Genomic DNA, 21,478 nt, shown 5'->3' with positions numbered 1-21,478 from the left:
GAGCTGGTTCGATATTTAAAAATCAGTGTAATGCTCTAACAAGCTGAAGAAGAAAAACCATGCAGTCATATCAGCTGATACATAAAAAGCACTTGACAAAATTCAAGATTCATTTATGATAAAAGTTCTCAGCAGGCTAGGAATAGACAGAAACTTAGCCTGATTAAAAGTGTTGACAGGATCTCTACTGCCAGCCAGCATCCTATCCAGTGGTGAAGGACTGGATGTGTCTACCCGAAGACGCGATACATGGACTTCTGCCCTCGCCACAGATGACCCTTGTGCTGCACTTGCCAGCTGGTGGAATAAGCAAGAAAAGAAAAGGCACACAGACTAGAAAGGAAGAAACAAAACTCCCTATTTTTGGTTGACAGGATTGTACATGTAGACCATGCCAAAGACTGCAAAAAAATCTAGAATAAGTGAGTTCAGCAAGGCAGAGGATACAAAATGATGCCCCCAAGTCAACGATTGCATTTACTAGCAACGAACACATGGATAACAAAATTAAAAATATACCATTGCTAGTTGCTCAAAACAAAAAGAATGTTTAGGTATTAATCCAACAGAACACGTTAGGACTCGTGTGCTGAAAGCCACATGTTGGTGAGGGCGGTAGTGGAGGATCTAGGACATGAAGACAGGTATGTTCATAGGTGGGAAGACTCAGCATACCAAAGATGCCAGTTCTCCCCGGATTGATAGACAGGGATAACTCCTGTCAAGATCCAGCAAGATGTTTCTGTGTAGATACAGACTTTTGTAAAATTTATATAGAAAGTGGAATATTTTCTTCTGTATTTTGAATAGTTTTTAAAAAATGGGTTTTGAAAAATATTTTTGAAAAGGAACTGTAAAGTTGACAACTGTGTTTACTAACTTAGGCTTGTTATCTGTTATATGTATTGTGTACAGTGATGGGGATGAGGTGATGGTGGTAGAGGGACCAGGGACTGAGCCGGTGGGCTGCAGACTACCCCAGGGTGCCTGCTGCGTCCCCAGGCAGCTCAGGAGAGATGCACCGCCCAGCCTGGGCTGCTGAAGCAGAATCTTTATTTCGGTAAGATCCTTGGCCGATGAGTGTGCCTGGCACCACTGGGAAGCGCGCACACTGTCAGAAGCGTTGGTAGAGGTTGTGCTGCGACCAACCCCAGCCAGTGTTCACCGGTAGCTGGGGAGGGGTTAAGGAGGGGACTGTGGTTGCGCAGATGGCAAGTTGTTCCTTGGCCTCCTCTGCCTTCTGCCCACACACACCCACTCATGGGACCTCCATGCCTCCCAGAGGAGGGACACGGGGTGGGCTGGTCCTGCTGGTCTCCTCTGGCTCCTACATTCTTGTTTCTATAACCTCACTTCCTCCCCTCTTCAAACTCTAACCAACCCCCATCACTTCCTCCCCTACACATTTACAGAGTACCTGCTGCATACTAGACGGACAACACCTTGCCTATATGAGTCTGACATTTCTGTTGGTCCTGGCATTCCCAGGGGTGTCCCCCAGGGGTATGCCCCCAGGTATGTCCCTCAGGGATGTACCCCCAGGCGTGTCCCCCTAGGTATGTACCCCCAGGCGTGTCCCCCTAGGTATGTGCCCCCAGGAATGTCCCTCAGGGATGTGCCCCAGTTGTGTCCCCCAGCTGTGTGCCCCAGTTGTGTCCCTCAGAGGTGTGCCCAGTTGTGTCCCCCAGGTGTGTGCCCCAGGTGTGTCCCTCTAGGAGTGTGCCCCCAGATGTGTGCCCTTAGGTGTGTACCCCCAGGTATGTCCCTCAGGGATGTGCCCCAGGTGTGTCCCCCAGATATGCCTCCAGGTGTATCCCTGGGCTCATCATTGCCCTCTCATTCCTGTTTCTCTGTTTGAGGCCTCAGCCCTGGATGTGGCTGGGGGTCTCCTGCTTCTAACTTCACCTGAAGCTTCTCTTGGGTGTTTATGTTTTGCTGGCACAGCTCAGGAGAGGGGAGGGAGCTGATGCGGAGCTGATCCCCCGGCAGGTGCTGAGGTTACCTTAGGTCCTCAGAGCTGGCAGGTGACCTGAGGGCAGGCTCCTGTCAGTGTCAGGCCAGGTCCCCACATACTAACCAGTCCCCCTCCCAGTGGTTTCACTCTCGAATACCCAGTGAGCTGTTCACTGTGGGGTTTTTTCTCTCTGAATTCCTGCTATCAGCTGTTTTTCCTCCTGCTTTCTATTTTCTTAAGACAAAAATGAAATACAGTAGGAAAGCCACAGCCATCTTATATTAAGTTGGGGTTTCTCCCGGGCCCCTCTGCTTTCTGTTTGGCCTCTGGCTCATGCAGGGGAACAAGCAGGTGCGCCACCTGCTAGGGCTGAGGACCCAACAGGGCAGTTTCAGGGAGGTGCATCGGGGTCTGCACTTTGTCCTCAGAGGAAGCAATGGGGAGGATGGGCATCTAATCCGCCTGGAAGCAGCTTAGAGGATTGTCTTTTTCTGGCACCTGCTCTGTGACCCCGGGCTGGGATTTGGCTGGAGCTGTGTCAGCTGGGTTCCCTGGGCTCCCGGCGAGGCCCCCAGTCACTCTTCACCCATTGGGACGCCTGCAGTCTGGGGAGGGCAGGGGGCACAGGCCCCGGACAGTGGGTCAGGCCTCTCGTGCCTATCTCGGCAGGAGGCCAGCACCAGGATGGATTTCGGTTCCCTGGAGACGGTGGTGGCCAACTCCGCCTTCATTGCCGCCCGGGGCAGCTTCGATGGGAGCAGTGGCCCATCTTCTCGAGACAGGAAGTACCTGGCTAAGCTCAAGTTGCCTCCACTGTCCAAGTGTGAGGGCCTCCGGGAGAGCCTGGACCTGGCATTCCAAAGTGTGTGCTCAGAGCAGCCCATCGGCAAGCGGCTCTTCCAGCAGTTCCTGGGGGCTGATGAGAGGCATGTGCCAGCTCTGGAGCTCTGGAAGGACATCGAGGACTATGACACTGCAGATGACGACCTCCGGCCACAGAAGGCCCGGGCCATCCTGGCTGAGTACCTGGACCCCCAGGCCAAGCTCTTCTGTAGCTTCCTGGATGAGGGGGTAGTGGCCAAGTTCCGGGAAGGGCCCACGGCAAGTGAGGATGGGCTGTTCCAGCCCCTGCTGCAGGCTACCCTGGAGCACCTGAGCCAGGCGCCCTTCCAGGAGTACCTGGGCAGCCTGTACTTCCAGAGGTTCCTGCAGTGGAAGTGGCTGGAGGCCCAGCCTACGGGGGAGGACTGGTTCCTGGACTTCAGGGTCCTGGGGAAAGGTGGTTTCGGGGAGGTGTCTGCCTGCCAGATGAAGGCGACTGGCAAGTTGTATGCGTGTAAGAAGCTCAACAAGAAAAGACTCAAGAAAAGGAAGGGGTACCAGGTGGGCAGCTGACTGTTCACGGTGGTGGGAGGGCCATCGGGCCGTGTCCAGTCTTGCGCGGGGCCCTTTGTGGGCTGGCTCCTCTGACCTTGGGACACTGGGCCCCTCCTATTGGGCAGCCTCCTGATCCTGAGCCAAGGGCCTGGCCCCCGGGGCATAGAGGGGGCTGTCCTCAGCTCTGCCACCCTGGCCCAGCACTCTGCACACCACAGGGTTTGCCCTGACCCCTCATCAGAGGCGGCCTTAGAGGTGTTTGTTAGTGTGGGCGGTATTGCATATCCTGCCAGCTGTCATCTTTTTTTTTTTTTTTTTAAGATTTATTTTAGAGAACACGTGTGCACGAGTGGGGAAGGTGGGATAAAGGCAGAGGGAAAGAGAGTCTTAAGCAGACTCTGAGCTGAGTGCAGAGCCCAACGCAGGACTCAGTCCCATGACCCTGACCCTGAGATCATGACCTGAACTGAAACCAAGAGTTGGACACCCAACTGACTGCACCATCCTAGGTGCCCCTCCTGCCAGCCGTCTTGTGTTTTTACCACCATCATGAAATATGGGAACAAGTGTTGGGGGAGGCTGTTGGCTTCCTGGAGCTCTCTTGGCCCTGTCTTGTCTGTGATGGAGAGCACGCTGGGAGTCCAGCCGCTGGGAGTCCAGCCAAGCCTGGTAGCATCCGCCATGCTTTCTCCGGGCCGGAGTGAACCAAGCACATGGGGTTGCTGCATGGGGTCTGCTCTGCATGGGGGTCAGGCTCCGTTGAGGCAGGACAGTGGAAGCTGCTGTGTTGTAGGAGCTTGTCTCATCCCATATGGTTCCTTGTCTTTCCTGCCAATGGAGCACAAATGCAACTTTTGGGGTTAACAGCAGCCACCCAGGGTGCCCACCCCAGGGCTTCTCAGTAGTGCTGTCCCTTTGGGGCTACGGGACAAGCAGGCATCCCTTCCAACTGTCCACGTGTGGTCTGAACCCAGCATCTTCTGTCCAAGGTCGGGGTCCTCATTGAGCCTAATACTCAGCAAGAGCAACCTGACATCTGCTCCGTAGTGTGGATGCAGAGGGCTCCCAGAACACTAGGATCCCTCCTTCCAAAAGGAATTCTAGGGATCCCTGGGTGGCGCAGCGGTTTGGCGCCTGCCTTTGGCCCAGGGCGCGATCCTGGAGACCCAGGATCGAATCCCACATCAGGCTCCCGGTGCATGGAGCCTGCTTCTCCCTCCGCCTGTGTCTCTGCCTCTCTCTCTCTCTCTCTGTGACTATCATAAATAAATTAAAAAAAAAAAAAAAAAAAAAAAAAAAAAAAACAAACAAAAGGAATTCTACCCTCCTTACCCAAACATAATTTTAAAAAACATGTTAAATGGACATCGTGAGGTTTTAAAATACAGTTGGAAGATGAAGAGATGCTGCTGGGTCCCTGGCTGGCCGCTGCCCAGGGCCTGGAGAGGAGGTTGGGGCCTGGGGTTGTGGTGGGCAAGCTGGCCGGGTGTACCGAAGGCCCAGAAGGAAGGTCAGCACCACACATTGCCTGTGCTGGGTCCTCCGGTGTTTTTAAGGCTGGTGGTCTGACTCCTGCCCCTTGCTGGCGAGTCCTCTGTACACCCACACATTTGCACGGCTGGTTGGGGGATGAGTGAGATGTCTGTAGGTTGTTTGCAATTGTGTGGTGCAAGCTCCTTCAAGTGTGTTTGCATCTATTTTCTGGCATGTGGGACTTGGTCTTTTTGGTGACATCCTGGTTAAACCTGATAATATTTCGACATCTTGCTTTTCAGGGTGCTATGGTGGAGAAGAAGATTCTAGCAAAGGTACACAGCAGGTTTATAGTCTCTCTGGCCTATGCATTTGAAACCAAGACTGACCTCTGTCTGGTGATGACCATCATGAATGGAGGCGACATAAGGTAAGTGGGGGCGCTGCCCACACGTGTAGAGAATATGGTGACCTGAGGTAAAGCCCTGGGCCCCCATCAACATGCTCCTCCTGTCCCCCAGTGGCTGATACTCTGCAGTCCTATGTGAATGTGGGACCACGGGCAGATGGCCCGTGGCTCTCTAGCTCCTGGTGGACCTGAGGTTCATGTGGCCACATAGGGGTGGAGGCAGCAGGAGCACAGGGTGCCACAGAGCAAGTGCTAACTGGGCAGACAGATGAAAGAAGGCTTGGGTGGAGGGCAGGGGTTGAGGACACTGCATTGTGACCTGCTCTTGGGGATGATGGCAGAGCTGGAAACATGACGTGGCCAAGTTCTGGGACCGGCGCTTTGCTGCCAGTGGATACAGTGTCTGGATTTGCCGGGTGTCTGAGGACCCAGCCCTGGACTCTGGAGGATGTCAGGCCACTGGCTTTCAGTAGGGAAAGACCCAGGTGCAGCCCAGGCAGTCTGACTGCTCTTGCCTCCATGCACTGGTCTGTAAAACTAGTGTTCTCGGGGCATTATGGAGAGTCTGTTAATATGTGTAAGACACCTGAAAGGGTGTCACATGTCACAGATGGGGCCATTGCTGTTGGTGTTCTGTGCAAGCCCCTGCCTCCATTCTCCCTTGTGGATTCAGCTTCATTGAAGATATGTCATGTGTATGTTGGCCATGTTTTCCAGGCGGGAATTCTGAGGCCTTGACTAAGGAACGCTTGTGAAACCACATGGAGAGGAGAGAAGAGACTAGGAGGTTCATGCAACATGACCTAGAGAACAGAGACTATCATGACACTGTACTGTACTGCATCCTACTACAGGGCATCATATACACCATACTACACCCCACCATCCTGTACTATACCTTGCCATCCTGTACTACACCCTGCCATCCTATACTACACCCCGCTGTCCTATACTACACCCTGCCGTCCTGTACTACACCCTGCCATTTTGTACTACACCCCACTGTCCTGTACTATACCCTGCCGTCTTGTACTACACCCCACTGTCCTGTACTACTCCCTGCCATCCTGTACTATATTACACTGTCCTCTACTACACCCTGTTGTCCTGTACTACACCCCACTGTCCTGTACTATATACCCCACTGTCTTGTACTACACCCCACCATCCTGTACTACACCCCACTGTCCTCTACTATACCATACTACACTACACTGTACTATACTACACCACGCTACAGCACACTGTACTGTACTATACCACCCTGTCCTACACTGTATTATACTATACTAAACTGTACTATGCCACACCATATTACAGTATACTACAGTATATTATACTATATATTGCTACATAGTACTATACTATACCGCACTACACCATACTACTCTATAGTACATTATACTACAGCATACCACACTACACAATATTATACACCATACTACACTGTACCATACTACACTAATACATTATACCAGATCATAGTACACTATACCACATTATACAGTACTATATCATACTATAGTACTGCTCTGTATTATACTACACCATTGTCTACTATCCTACATGTGCTGCACTGTACCCCATCACACCATTCCATACCATACCATCCATACTATGATGTACTATGCTATTCTGTATTACACTACACTACACCATACTATGCTACTACCCTATGCTACACTATACTACACTATACTTCTCTATACTAGATTATGCTACACCATACTGCACGACATGATATTACACCATATGACACTCCACTCCACTCTACTAAACCATGCCACACTATGCTACGTTATACCGTATTAAACTACCGATATTATACTATGCCACACTATGCTGCACCATAATACATCATGCTATATACTACATTAAATCATACTACACTACATTGCTATGTACTTCTACACCCTACTATGCTACACTGTGCCGTCCCATACTATACTATGCTATACCGTGTTTTACTACACTACTGTATATTACACTGCATTATGCCATTCTACATTACACTGTATTGTATTACACCATACTGCACTATGCTGCTCTCTACTATACTATGCTGTATTATGCCTTACTACTCTATGTTACTTTATGCTACACCGTACTACACTATCACACTATACTATGCTACATGTACTACACTGTACTATATACCACACTATACTGTACTACACTATACTCCATCACACTGTATTATGTGATGCCGTGTCATGCTGTACTACATTATACACTTTTGCCCTGTGATATGCTGTGCTTAACTCTACCACGCTACATCATACTACACAATATTACACTGTGCTATTCTATACTATCCTACACAATGTTACATACCTTATCTACACTGTACTAAATATACTGCACTATACTATAATATAAATGTAACATAAAAGCCATTTATCTTGTCATCATGGCTGATTTGAGGCTTTCTCTCCTGTTTTCTTGGCCTGCCTCTCACTGATTGCTACCTGACATAAATAATTTGTTTCCTTTTATTTGTTAGATCTTGCTTCTCTGTAGAAAGTAATAGTGGAAAAGATGAGCAGCACAGTCATAGGAGGAGAGAAGCAGGAAGGAAACCCTACCTACATTAGGCCCACCCAGGAGTCTGTGCTTGGGCTCGGTGAAATGGCCAACGTGCTTCCATGGACACTGGATTGACTGCTTACGTTTGAGGGGACTCAGGCTCCCTGCCCCGGGCCCTTCACCATCCTCTGCCCTTCCTCATTTGGCTGGCAATGGTGAAATGGCTCTGGGGTACATTTTCTAGCCTGTGCAGACCAGTGTGGGTGAGGTGGGGAGAGCAGTGAGCTCTTATGCCTTGCTCTTCTTGCAATGGTTGTGGTGACAGGTTTGTGAGGACACAAACACCAGCTGCCAGGGCCTCTTGGCACTGCTGCAGGCTCTTCTGGCTGATGCTGGGGCCCCACAGTGACCAGACACTTCGCTGACAGCATGGGATTCTGAGGCTCTCACTGTTTTGGGAGATTTTACTTCCTTAGAAACTCTACCACGCTACATCATACTACACAATATTACACTGTGCTATTCTATACTATCCTACACAATGCCATCCTGTACTATAGGGATGGGCATCCCTGTACAGGGTGGGCATCCCACTTGTTGTCCCAGAGAGTCATGGGCCTCTGTGTGGTCTGACCCAGGTACCACATCTACAATGTGAATGAGGAGAGCCCTGGCTTCCAGGAGCCACGTGCTATCTTCTACACAGCCCAGATCATCAGTGGCCTGGAGCACCTGCATCAGAGGGGCATTGTCTACCGAGACCTCAAGCCTGAGAACGTACTTCTGGATGATGATGGTGAGGCAGCCTCCCCTCCTGGCATTTTCCTGCCCAGCCTCCCCTCACCAGGCTCTCCTCCGTGGCCCAACAGATCATCCATAAGAGGATAGACTGGTCACTCTTTGTGCCTTTTATGGGATTCTCATTAGATGGTAAATAGAGATCTCGGTTTGCTTTATGTCCTTTTAGATACCCTCCCTTTGTGTCTTTAAGTCACACAAATGTGGGGCATTCTTGAAATGGGATTTGGGTGGATTGTGCCCCCAATCACAGTGACAGGTGCTGTTCTCTGCTGGGGACAGGGTGGGGGGGTGCAGAGGCCTCGGGGCCCTTGGGTGGGCATGTGCTGTGAGTGCCTGCCCGTGGGCACAGGCGTGCCCTTGTGTGCAAGTGTGTGCATGTGTGCAGAGGCTGCACTTGGCTCCTGCAGGTGCTGGGAATCAAAGTGCCCTAGTTCTGTGGAGCCGTGTGTGACCTCAGCCTATGTTTGCTTTCAGGCAATATCCGAATTTCTGACCTTGGTCTGGCTGTGGAGCTGAAGGACGGGCAGACCAAGACCAAGGGCTATGCAGGGACCCCAGGTTAGTGCCCGAGGTCAAGCATGGGGCCACCTCTTTTCTGGGGGTGGGGTGGGCGTGAGGCCCTGGGGACCTTTGGGTATCCCCACCCCTCATAGCAAATAGTGAAACCACTGGCTCTGGCCAGGGCATATGCCCGGCAGGTTGTAGCTGCTGGAGGGGCGGCAATTCTGGCCACAGCCTCTGTGATGCAGCTTCTGCATCAGTGGCTTCCTGGACATTAGCAGAGTGCATTTGTCTTGAGTGCTCAGCCCTGTTGGTCAGAGACCTAAGGGTCTGCACTACATTGGTCACCAGCCTGCCTTCAAGAGAATAAGACCCCCACTGAGGTGGGCAGACTGGGAGAGCCACCTGGGGTAGCCCCCCTCCATGTGGCCAGGGTCTTTGCAGTCCAAGGGAATCCAGGGTAGAGTGTGAGGCTTGGAGGGGGCTTCTCTTGTCCAGAATGTGTGCCTGTGTGTGCACACGTGTCTGTGTGTATGTACGTATGCACACATGCATCTGTGGCCGCATGCAGGCGTGTCCATATGTGCACATGCATGTCCATATGTGTATGTGCACGTGTGTCAACATGCACACACATGTCCGCATGCATGTGCACACGTGTCCATGTCTATGTGTGTGTGCACACACAACACATCCTGCTGCTCCCCCACACCTCTACTCCCCTCAGGTGGGGGAAGCAGGGCCTTCAAGTTGGGGTGGGTGCAGCAGGCAGCCCAGGAGCAGGGGGACTCAGTGCCATGATGCGGCCCCTACACCTGTGCCCGCCGCACGTGGGGTCAATGCCCTGCCCTTCCATGTTCCAGAAGGTCCAGGGATGCCCAGAAAATCCTTTCCTGGTTTAATGTGACTTTGGGGGAAATGCTGCCACTGAGATTGGGGCCACTTGGACTGTCTGTGTCCCTGAATCCTCCTGTCCTGTGCTCTGGGCCCCTTTGGGGTTGTCCCTGATGTCATGGAGGGTCTGTCCTCATCTGAGGCTTCATTTAGGGAAGGTCCTATCTTGAGTTTTCCAGATCTTTGGCCTTAGTCTATGACCTTCCAGCCCTGTGTGCGATCATGTGAGCAGAAACACTCTCCACATATTTTAGGGTGATTCCAATCATTAGGAGAAAGCCCCAGAGAATAAGGCACCACAAGCTGGATTCCAAGTAGTCTGATTTGAGCAACACCCGCCCCCGGTGGCACAGAATGCGAGGGTTCTGCCGGCCACCAGAGGGCCCCCTGGCTTTGCCATGGCTGCTGCCTTTCTCTGAGTTGAGGATGCATCTTTTGAGCATTTGGGGTCAGGTTCAGGGTGTGACCTCCAAAGAGGTGCAGCAGATGGGGAGGCAGGCGTAGGTTGGGCTGCAGCCTACTGTGTGCTTCTCCCTGGCCTCTCTGTGCCCTGCCTGCTGGAGGCCCTGGAGCCAAGCCTCTGCACGCAGTCATCGAGCTGTGACCCAGGCACAGAGGACATGTGGGCGTGCCCTCCGAACCCACAGGGTTTCCAGCCCAGACACAGGGCTGAGTCAATGTGAGGAGGAATTAATAACTAGACTGAGTAGTGTTCACTCACTTAACTTACTCGCTTGCTTACCTGCTCACTCACCTGCTCACTCACTCACTCACCCACCTGTTCACTCACTCACTTACCTTCTCACTTACTCACCCACCTGCTCACTCACCTGCTTGCTCACTTACCCACTCACTCACTTACTCACCCATCTGCTCCTTCAGGTGACAGATGTTTTCTGTTACTTTGTCCCAGAAGCCATGTAGGTCCTGGAGAGAGAAAATGATGTGTCAACCTGGACTGAGCTGGGAAGCAGACTAGAGGCCACCCACCCCTGGGATATTTGCTACAGAAATTGATCCCCTCCCTTTAGCCTGGTGAGGCTTTCTCCCAGGCCCTGTTTTAATCTGAAAGTGGTGGTCTGTTAAACATGTCTTTCTCACAGCATCTGAGCCATCTGGATAATTCCTGAGAAGCGGACCCACAAAGGGGAGATAGGCTGTCAGGGCCAGAAGGGTCTATGGAGTTTGACTCCTGTAGCCTCTTTGGGAAGAAGTGAGTCTGTGGTCACCTCAGCTTGGCTGCTGTTGCCAAGCACATCCCTTCTTAGAGACTGGCTCTGAACTTGGTATATTGAGGGCCAGGCAGTACCAGAAATCAACAGACACATTAGCATTGCTTACCTTGGAATGTCTGAAGCCGTTGGGCACAGAAGCCCCATCCTAACCCATAGCACCTGCCCCTGGTCCCCAGGGAATGGACTGCCCGCCCCTCCTATGTGCTGGCTGGCTTCCGTACAGTGGCAGTTTAGGGAGGTCTAGGGCTTGCTTTCAGGGGTGTGAACCTTCCAAGATGCAGGGCTCCCCACATGGCCCCAGCTCCCCTGATGTGGCACAGACCTGGCATGAGTGCCTATGGGGCAGTGATGGGCATCTGCATTGCTTTTTGGACTGTTTTGCTTAAATTTGTCCGCTGAGCCCTTTTGGAAAGGAGCTGGTAGCACCTGTCTCTGACCATATCCCCCAGCACCTGTCTCTGACCATACCCCCCTAGCACCTGTCTCTGACATGTGCTACATGGCACCACAGGTCACAGTTGCTCTGTGTGGTGAGCAAGGACTGTCTGTCTGGTTGTGTGCCCAGGGTGCCATGGGGGAGATGGGGCTTCACTGCTTATGTGGCGAGCAGTGGTTCTCAACCAGGGGCAGCTCTGCCAGAGGAGATGCTCAGCAGTGTCTGGAGATAGTTTTGGGCATGACAGCTGGGGGTTCTAACTCTCGGTGTGGCCAGGGGTGCTGCTCACTACCTCACAGTATATGGGCAGCCCCAGCACAGAAGGGGTAGGACGGGAAGTCCATAGTCGTGTGCAGGGCAGTGTCAGTTGTGCACCTGCCAGGGCAGGGAGTGCTCACCACCATGCGCTGTGTCTTGCCCGGCAGGCTTCATGGCCCCTGAGCTCTTGCGTGGTGAGGAGTATGACTTTTCCGTGGATTACTTTGCTCTGGGGGTCACACTGTATGAGATGATCGCAGCCAGAGGACCCTTCCGTGCCCGAGGAGAGAAGGTAGGAGGTCTCTCGGGATGTGTCCTATAGCCACCCCATGACCACCATCCTTAGGGGGCAGCTGGCCCTTCCTGAGTGCTAGGCTTCTTGTGGCAAGTCCTTTCTGGGCAGGAGAGGAGACATGGTGGCCTCATCTATTCATATCAGGGAGCGCCCCATGCTAAGATGTGTTTCAGGACCAGCCATGCCTGGGCCTCCCCAAACCTCCCCTGAGAGCAGCGCTTGGCACCCCCAGGCCAAGCCGGTCCTGGGAGGAAAGAGGTGCAGGCTTGCCCCCTTCGTGCTTCTGCTGCAGACAGCAAGTTCCCCGTCACCCGCGTGTTGAGAACCTGCTCTGACACGGATGGCAGCCTTTCTGAATAGGGGGCAGCAGGCATGGGCTTGCTATGCTTAACCCCTGACCCCCACCATGCCCATCTCCTGCACCATGTGCCCAGAGTCGGGCTCACCTCAGAGACCACTTGGGTCCAGCTCAGACCACCATAATGAAGCGATGCCATGGTAAAGTGAGTGAGATGAACTTCTCGGTTTCCTGGTCGATGTAAAAGTTGTGTTTACAGCGTGCTGTAGTCTGCATAGCGAGCAGTGGCTTTATGTCTAAGAAACAGTCCATGTACCTTAATTAGCAAATTCTTTAGAGCTGACCGTCCTCAGGGTTCTCAGTGAGCTGTGATCACTGATCATAGACCACCATAACAGATATAATGATAATGAACACATTTGAGATCTTGTGAGGAACACCACATAACAGAAACATAAAGTGAGCATGTGCTGTTGGAAAAATGGTGCCAACAGACTCATGTGCTGCCATGTTGCCACAAACCTGCCATTTGTAAAAAACAGATTTCTCAAGCACAGTGAGAAGAGGGGTGCCCATAGATGATATCTGGGGACCTCACCACCTGCTCAAAACTGAGGGAGCAAAGCCAGCCTCTTCTCATGGGTCAGGTGTGGGTGGGCTTGAGGCTTGGTGGCTGTGGTCAGCCAGGTGGACAGGAACCAGGGTGAGGGACACCTCAGGGGCAGCTGTGGCAAACAGCAGTGTTTAGGCATGCCTGGAGGTCATGTCCCTCTCACTTCACTGTGTGGGGTCCTCTCCTAGCGTGTCCATCCCCAGGCCCACTCTGGCCCTGAGACACGTGTGGAAATAAGCCATGTGCAGTCTCCTGAGAGTGGTGTCTCTGCCGCTCACTCACGGGGCTGCTTGGGGTCTCTGCACATAAGCCTGAACTTGACTAACCCGTTTGCTCTCCTGACATCCACTTGGAAGACCAAGGCAAGGCAAAGCCATGTGTGGTCTGTGCATGGGAGCCTGGCCTCTGGTGGGGGAGACCCCACAGCCCCGAGCAGAACCCCGGTTTCCCGATGGGCTCGGACAGAACAAGCATGGTAGGCCCACACAGCTCCTTGTCTCAAGTGTCAGACTTGCGTGGCGAAGGAAAGAAACATCCCAGAAGGGTAGCTGTGGGCGAGCCTGGGTCTGTGACGTTTTTGGAGACACGGATCTAATCCATGGCAAAAGCAGATGGCCTGTGTTTGCCCGAGCTGGGTGGAGACAGGCCGCCGAGGCACAGGGCGATCTGGGGTCGTAGTGGGGCCTCCTACTGGCTGTGCAGGCCCTTTCCCTGGTTGCTGGGAATGGGGGTCTGTGGCAAAGCAGACCCAGAACCAGGCAGCACTGGCTGGCCCTACTTCCACCCAGTCTTCTGTTTCCTGTTCCCTCCAGGGGGTGAGGGACAGTTAAGTAAGTGTGCCCGTAGCTCCCTGGGCACCACAGCTGCCTCGACCAGCACTGCGGGGGCCTGTCCTCTGGTTGGAGGTCCTGAGCCCTTTGCGTGGTCATGTGCGCATGTGTCTTCCTGGGAGGCACACTGGCCCAGCCGTACACGGACTCCATGGACTCTGCGGGCTCCGTGTGATGCGGTGTGTCCTGCCGTGCAGGTAGAGAACAAGGAGCTGAAGCAGCGGGTCCTCTCGGAGGCCATCAAGTACCCAGACAAGTTCAGCCAGGTCAGCAAGGACTTCTGTGAGGCACTGCTGGAGAAGGACCCTGAGAAGCGCCTGGGGTTCAGAGATGGGACATGTGATGGGCTCCGCGCCAGCCCCCTCTTCAAGGACATCAACTGGAGGCAGCTTGAGGCTGGTACTGTCTCCTCGTCTTTGGATCTGTGGGGTCGAGGGTGGGCTGTTGGGGGTGGTCCGTGCTTGCCTGGCCTGCTGTTGGCAGGTCCTGAGATTAGTGGCGATGCCAGAAGAGCCTCGCCCAGCCACCCTCCTGCCCCGATGACCATCCGCCCCCCAGCCCTGTCACTCTACAACCCAGACCTGGGGGTTAACGCACAGGTTTCTCCGGCTGGTAGAAGTTGGATGGGATGCGTGGGGGACATGCTGCTCTGGGAACCAAAGGCCCAGGCCTCTGTGTCAATTCCTACACCCTGCACTTTTGAGGAGCTGTACCCGGGATAGTGCGGGATTCCTCAAGCTGTCTGCTTAGTACAAACTGATTCATTCAACAGTATGTGTTGTCAGGTGTCAGGTGTCAGGTGTCAGGTGCACATGTGTGGACGCAGCCTTACCACAGGCTCTGTAGGAGGCGTGTGAATACTGGACTCCACGCGGGAGCCCTGAGCATCAGATACCCCAGGACGGAAGATACTTCTGCAGGGAAGGGGCTCTGCTGGGGGAGCTGGTGTGGGGAGGATGGCGGCCGGGAGAGGCTGGGGCCAGGGTGTGTCTGGCATTCTGTATCTGGAGACTAGGGCGCCGGGGATCTTGAGCAGGTTGGAAGAGAAGCAGCTTTGGAAAGAAGACGAGGAGCTAAGTCCTGAGCTGGGTTCAAGGTGTCCCACATGCCGCTGATGACGCCTCGGGGAGGCTGGTATGAGAATGCCGGCCAGAGCGTGGTGGGCACCCGGGGAAGTGCGTCCAGCCTGACACTAAGGCCCTTGTGTCCTACTCATGCCGCTGGGCACTGGGAAGCCTGTCTGGAGCCACCGGGTCACCTTGGGAAGAGTGGCCCTGCTCACTGAGCATGCGGGTGTCTCTTTTCTTTCGTGGTGTCCCGCATCCTGTGCTTTCTCTCTCTTCACAGGGATGCTGACGCCCCCCTTTGTACCAGACTCACGGACCGTCTATGCCAAGAACATCCAGGACGTGGGCGCCTTCTCCACGGTCAAGGGTGTCATCTTTGACAAAGCCGACACAGAGTTCTTCCAGGAGTTCGCGACGGGCAACTGCTCCATCCCCTGGCAGGAGGAGATGATCGAGACAGGCGTGTTCGCAGAGCTGAATGTGTGGCGCGCTGATGGGCAGATGCCTGATGACATGAAGGGGATCGCCGTGGAGGAGGCAGCCCCAGCGTCCAAGTCAGGGATGTGTCTGGTTTCCTAAACGTGCAGAAAGAGGTTGCTCTGCAGCCCACAGGGGCGAGGATGCCTCTGTGAGCCGCTGGGCGCCTGCAGAGCTATCAGGGGAGAGGCCAAAGTGCACAGAGTCCTGCCGCTGAGGAGCCCAGCCCATAAATAGTCCACTTCCTTTCCCCCATTTCACTCAGAAAGATGCCATGGTGGTTCCCACGTGGAATATGCCAGAATGCACGACTCGGGCTCTCATGTTGGGCTGCTGGGGCGGAGGGCTGTTCACATCGGTGGATGCTCCGTTTGTTTTCCGGCACCGTCACTGTGATGTCCCAGAGCCCTGCCGTCTGGGGGATGCCTTCTCCCACTTGGCTCAGGGGTTGGCAGACCACAGCTGGTGGCTCCTGCGCACTAGCAGAGGGGCCTGGGCTGTGCCTGGCTTCTGCCCCCACCTCCCGTGCTGGCTGGCTGCTGCCAGGGCCTGCACTGGTCACCCACTGCCCACTGGTGGTGCTGGCACCTGTTGGGTGCTGAGTGGTGCGGGCTCCTGGCTTGCCCTGACCAGGCTGGGCCCAGGTGTCCCAGAGGAGGGGCTGAGGGTGGCTTCTCTCTGTCCCGAGAACATCTCCAGCTGGTGGCACCCGGGCCCAAAGCTGCCCACCCCCTGGGCAGACAGGTGTGCAGGAATCTTCTCTTTCCAACCCAACACTTGCTCACCACCCCACTCTGCCTCCTGGCACAGCCCTTTGTCCAGCTACGGTGGGCTGGGGGCAGCCTCTCTGTGTCCCCAGAGGCAGCAGCACCTATGGGGTGCCCTCCCTTGGCCTCTGGCCACAGGGCATCATCGGCACTGGCCCCTGTGTTTCCAGCTTCACCTTTAACCCCACGGTCCCTGTGTGCTGTATGTGTCCTGATGGGGAGAACATGGTTCCTGTGGTAGCGGCCTCCTGAACTGAGATGTGGTGGCGTCAACCTGGGAATCCCATACTGCACACAGGGCTCGGGTGGGGTGGAACAGTGGTCCGAAGCCTGTGGAGTACTTTCAGAAGGGTCTCTGCCTCGACTAGGGAAGAATTTCTGAGTCTCTACAACCTGCATGCCGTGTCACACACTGGACAGGCAGAGAGCCACGTGATGTGGCTGTGAGACGGAAGACTGTGTGTGGGGACCGTTTGGGAAGAGTGCCCCCAGGAAGATGCCACAGTGTCAAGGAGGGGATGTTGGGACCTGCGAGGGAGTGAGTGCAGGGTCCTCCTACCTGGTTTCAGCACGTGCACTGGGGTTACCCCCTCCTGTCCCAGCTGCCTTGGAGAGCCAACCCCAAGTCCCAGGTTGTCCCCACCCTCAGGCCATCAACCCCGAGTGTATGGGGGGTCTCCACCCTCAGATTGCAGCATTCAGTGTTGGGGTGCCCCCGCCCTCAGACTTTCAACCCCGAGTGTTGGGGCGCCCCCACCCTTAGGCCATCGACCCTGAGTGTTGGGGGGCCATTGCCAGCAGAAGTCCGTGTGCAGTCCAGGTCCCTCCACCCTCAGGGAACAGTGGGTCCTGCAGCCCATGGGAGAGTCACTGCTCAGGTGCTGGGCCATGCAGGGAGTTGTGTGTGGCACACACAGTTGTCCGGGGTGTAGACATCAGCCAGGTGGTGGAGAGAATCAGATGTGTTCTTTGGAAGACCTACATCTGAAGCCTCTACCTTGGAAGTGCCCCTGGACCAGAAAGATCCTTCTCTCCTGGCCAAGCATGTAGCCTGCCACCGGCAAAGAGCGGGGCCTGGTGAGGTGTCCAGTGCTTTCTGGTGTGCAGTCCAGAGCTGCCACCTGGTAGGTCTCTGCAGGCAGGCCAGGGCCAGGGCCAGGGCCAACCACTATGCCCACCCTTAAACCTGGGTGTGACTTCTAGGATGGTGCATCATTAAGTAGGTGACGGCCACATGTGTCCCATCACTACATTTTGGTGCAAGAAAGACCCATTTCTGGCTTTTCTAAACCATTTAATGTGTTCTAGGTTCCCATGGCCCAGGACTGGGAGTGATTCCAGCAACCATGTGGGTGGAAGCCTGGCTGCTGCCCAGTAGGCCTATTACTGGAGACCCCTCTTGTGGCAGTGAAAGCCACCAGTGGGGACCCATCTGCTTGGAGGGTCAGATAAAACACAGGGCATGGGTTGCTCTGAATTTCAGATGAGCAGTAGATATTGTTCTTAGAGGGTGTCCCGAATGTTGCACAGCCTGACCCTACACTAATGTTAAGGTGTCATGGGCCAGGTCTGGCCTGCCTGGTGCCGATCATCCTCATCATGTGTAAGGAAGTGGTTACTGTGCTGAACCAGCAGGTCTGTTGGGCGTGTCTCTTGGCCTGTTCAGGAGGGGCCTTTCCCTGGCCTGTGGAGCTCAGGCTGCCCCAGGCCTACCCCCACTCCCTATCTACAGGTAACCCTGCACACACTTAAATGGTAGTCTCAAGGGGCTTGTGGTAAGATGCCCAGCATGTGGAAATTGCAGCTCTTGCAAGACACCCCCACCCTCCCCCTGAGCTCCTGGGGGTCTGAGGAGGGGCAGGTCAGTGCTTGCAGGTTCCTTCCTGGTCTCAGGGGGTCTCTGCTGTGGGTGGTCTTCCAGGCACAGCTCCCTAACCTGGCACAGTCCAGGGGTCTGGCTGTCCCACACGTATGATGGTCCTCCCCTCCGCTGTGGCTGAAGTCTAGGGGACACGCTGCCCGTCCTGGACTGCAGGGCTGCCCCTGACACAGACTCCTCACTCAGGCTCAGGTGGCCATCAGGGCTTCAGGGCTTTGGTCAGTCTGCTGGCTTGTTTCTGGCTGGGGGACTGCCCACACCAGGCCTAAGTGGGAAGCCCCTGCACAGGAGCTTTTGTCACTACCCCTACTGTTCTGCGTGCTGCAGCTGCCTAGGGGTCTTCAGAAACTGGCCTCCACACCCCACGAGGGCTGGCCTCAGGCACTCGGGCATCTATGGCCTGGAATCAGAGCAAGGATCACCTGCGTGGACGGGGTGATCACGCTGGGGCGGCCCCCAGGGTATTTCTCCTCAGGAGGAGGCCGGGCAGCGCAGGGCCCCGGAGATGCTGGGATCTAAACAACTCAGTGGGACTTCTTGTTTGTGAAAAACAAAAAATGCAGTTTCAATTCTTTCTATTCAAGCAGAAAAAGGCAAAAATAAAAGGCAAAACAGAGGACGGATTCTAGATTATGCTATGAATGCTAGTTATATTTTTTCTTTCGAAGTCACACACACACACACACGTCTATGCACATGCATATGTGTGCTGACACAGCCCTCTGCAGACACATGCACACACACGATTTGCCTCTGTTCTCATTTCTGTACAACTATCAGATTATAATAATTGCTTGCCACGCCCGTCTTTGCCAGACTTTGAATTCCAAGCACCTGCATTTGCACACCTCCACCTGACCCTGTCTGGTGCGTTGTGTGGCTTTACTCGGCTGCTCACAGGAGCTAGAGGTGTTGATAGGCATCGTTCATTCCCTTCTATTGCACACAATAGAGATGTGCAGAGGTGAGTGGCACTGTGGCTGCCTTGCACAGAGGCCCCCAGGCAGGCCCTGGGGTTTAACTAGGTGGACAGGAGGTCATGCGGAGTGAGCTGCCAGAGACCAGGGCAGTAAGGGTTGCATGTCAGGGAAATGCAGGTGCCGAGTGCTGTATAGACACTGCAGAGAAACATGGGTGCTGTGTCTCATTCCTGTTTGTGCTCCTCTCTCCACCTGCTGCAGGCCCCCTTATGCCTCACTGTTCCCACACCTATGCCAGGTGCTCAGAGATGCCTGTCCACCTGGGCAAGCAAATGGTTCCTCCATGGCCACGGGTGACCTAGGAGTTAGATTAAACCCTTTCTCTGCTTATCCCTGTGTGAGGCCCTTGGGAGCCCCTGGATGAACAAGGCCTCAGACGTGGGTGTTGGTGGGGTTGTGTGGGCTCCTGGCAGCAGGTCCGGCTGGTCCTCACTCTTGCAGGTTCCAATGGCAGTGGTGTTGTTGGCGGCTCACTCAGTGTCCCCAGGCCCTTGCAGGCCAGCCCAGAGGGCTGGGAGCATAAGCCACCTTCCCATTTCAGGACAGCACGAAGCTGACTTCGGTTCTGGGCATGGTGGACTCTCGTCCCCCCCTCCCCCAACCTGTGAGGACCAGCCCCTTGCAGTACATGGGACAGCCCCTGGCAGACTGAGGCTGGGGAGGAGGAAGCAGTAGGCTGGCCCTGGACCAAGGGGATGCCTTCTGCCTCCTGTGACCTAGGCTAGGCTCTAGACAGGCCTCCACCAGGCCCAGGGAAAGCAGCCCCAGGAGGAGTGGCCCTCCAGCCACAGGCACGAAGGAGCCAGCCCTGCGAGGCAGGGCCCCCATCGACAATGCACACCCGTAGCCTCGCTGTGAGGAAGTGCTGCGTCTCCCCCCCCCAGCCCCCAGCTTCCCCCTGGTATGGACAGAGGTGAGGGGACCTGGACCCCACCCCACCTGGCAGTAGTGGGGTGGTGCCACTCCCCATGGGGCCCAGGGTCCTCCTATGCCTCCTGGAGGCCCAGGGCAGAATGGAGAGGCACTTGTATGCCTAGAGGCAGGAAGCCCCACATGGGATGGCCAGAGCTGGTGCCACGTGGCTCGGAGGCTGGGACGACCCCACAGGGCTTGAAGCCATGGCCAGAGTGCTGTAGCAAGTATTTGCAAAACATGTACGGCAAATACGGCGAGAATTCTCAGCAGCCGAAAGGATGGTGCACATGGGCACCCTACCGACACGGCAGGCAGGACGCGCGGGACACGTCTTCTTGCTGGGCCCCTGGGAGCCTGGGACAGCTGGGGGCCGGCCTTCCTCTGCTCCCTTCACAGCCACCGGGTGTGCTCTCATCTGTGGTCTTCCTAGATGAGCTTCCTCGACGACATGTCTGCTTCCTGAGTGGGTGCTCTGTCCTCGGCTCCAGGGTGGCCGCCTGACCAGCAGGACATGGACAGCACATGGCCCAGGTCCATGGGCAGCACATGGTTTGAAAGGCAGATCCCAGTGTGAAAACATGAAGTCAAACACAAACAGGAGTGGGTTTGCAGGCCCTTGCAGATCACATGAAACAAAGACAACAGCTTGCTTTGAGTAGGTGGAAACCAACCCTCAGTCCCCTAGCGATGGGAAAAAAGTGTTTCCAAAGTCAGGCTTCTTGCTCCAGGATCAATGGATGAGAGCCTAAACGGTATTGGGGGCCAGGGCGTGATACAGGGAAATGAGAGCGGACGTCAGGCACTGCAGCCTATGCCCCCCCACCCCTGCCAGGCCTGGCCTGCTATTCCCTGTGCCCGTCCCTTGAGTCAGGAAGCCTGAGGGCAACTGTCCTTCCCTTGCCTGCCACCACTTGCTACTGAGTCTGTGTGGTCAGCAGGCTGGCATCCAGGCTGTGGAGACACGCACTGCGCACATCATGTGGCTGAAACAGGAGACCTTGGACAATCTGTGGGGCCGAATCCAAGGCCCGGAAGGTGCTCTCACTCCCGGAACCATGGATGGGCTTCATGCTCCTGGGTGCTGGAGGCACATGAGCCTGAGACCTTGAAACAGGGCACATCTGGGATGTAGCAGAGTGTCCTGCTTGGGCTCCTTTTTTTTTTTTTTTTAAGATTTTATTTATTTATTTATTCATGAAAGACACACACAGAAATAGAGAGAGAGAGAAAGAGGCGCAGAGATACAGGCAGAGGGAGAAGCAGGCTCCATGCAGGGAGCCCGACGTAGAACTCGATCCCAGGACTCCAGGATTACACCCTGGGCCGAAGACAGATGCCAAACCACTGAGCCACCCCGGGATTCCCCCTGCTTGGGCTCCTTAGAGAGATCATGGTTACCAGCCCTCCTGGCAAAGCCCAGATGGTGTTTTTAATTTAAAAAATTCATGTCTCTGAGCATATCTCCTGTCCTGTTCCACTTCACTCGTGAGGAC

General features: G+C 54.7%; 1 protein-coding gene across 1 annotated transcript; it reads left to right on the top strand.

The window, feature by feature from the left end:
* Window positions 1-2,638: 2,638 nt before the first annotated feature.
* Window positions 2,639-18,365, top strand: GRK1 (G protein-coupled receptor kinase 1). The gene is made up of 7 exons (XM_041731214.1): window positions 2,639-3,337; window positions 5,107-5,234; window positions 8,378-8,535; window positions 9,015-9,098; window positions 12,032-12,156; window positions 14,098-14,299; window positions 15,248-18,365. Exons 1-7 carry the CDS (start codon window positions 2,639-2,641, stop codon window positions 15,544-15,546), a joined length of 1,695 nt encoding a protein of 564 aa, XP_041587148.1. The 3' UTR covers window positions 15,547-18,365.
* The last annotated feature ends 3,113 nt before the right edge of the window (window positions 18,366-21,478 follow it).

The sequence above is a fragment of the Vulpes lagopus genome, chromosome 16 (assembly GCF_018345385.1).
Source record: "Vulpes lagopus strain Blue_001 chromosome 16, ASM1834538v1, whole genome shotgun sequence".
In the NCBI taxonomy this organism is placed as follows: Eukaryota; Metazoa; Chordata; class Mammalia; order Carnivora; family Canidae; genus Vulpes; species Vulpes lagopus.
The sequence above is the reverse complement of the archived record's forward strand: the minus strand, read 5'-3'. Positions and strand labels throughout refer to the sequence as shown.

Coding starts and splice junctions, on each gene's coding strand:
- GRK1 (XM_041731214.1), top strand. CDS start 2,639: ATGGATTTCGGTTCCCTGGAGACGGTGGTGGCCAACTCCGCCTTCATT. Junction 5,235..8,377: donor ATGAATGGAGGCGACATAAG/GTAAGTGGGGGC, acceptor GGTCTGACCCAG/GTACCACATCTACAATGTGA. Junction 14,300..15,247: donor CTGGAGGCAGCTTGAGGCTG/GTACTGTCTCCT, acceptor CTCTCTTCACAG/GGATGCTGACGCCCCCCTTT.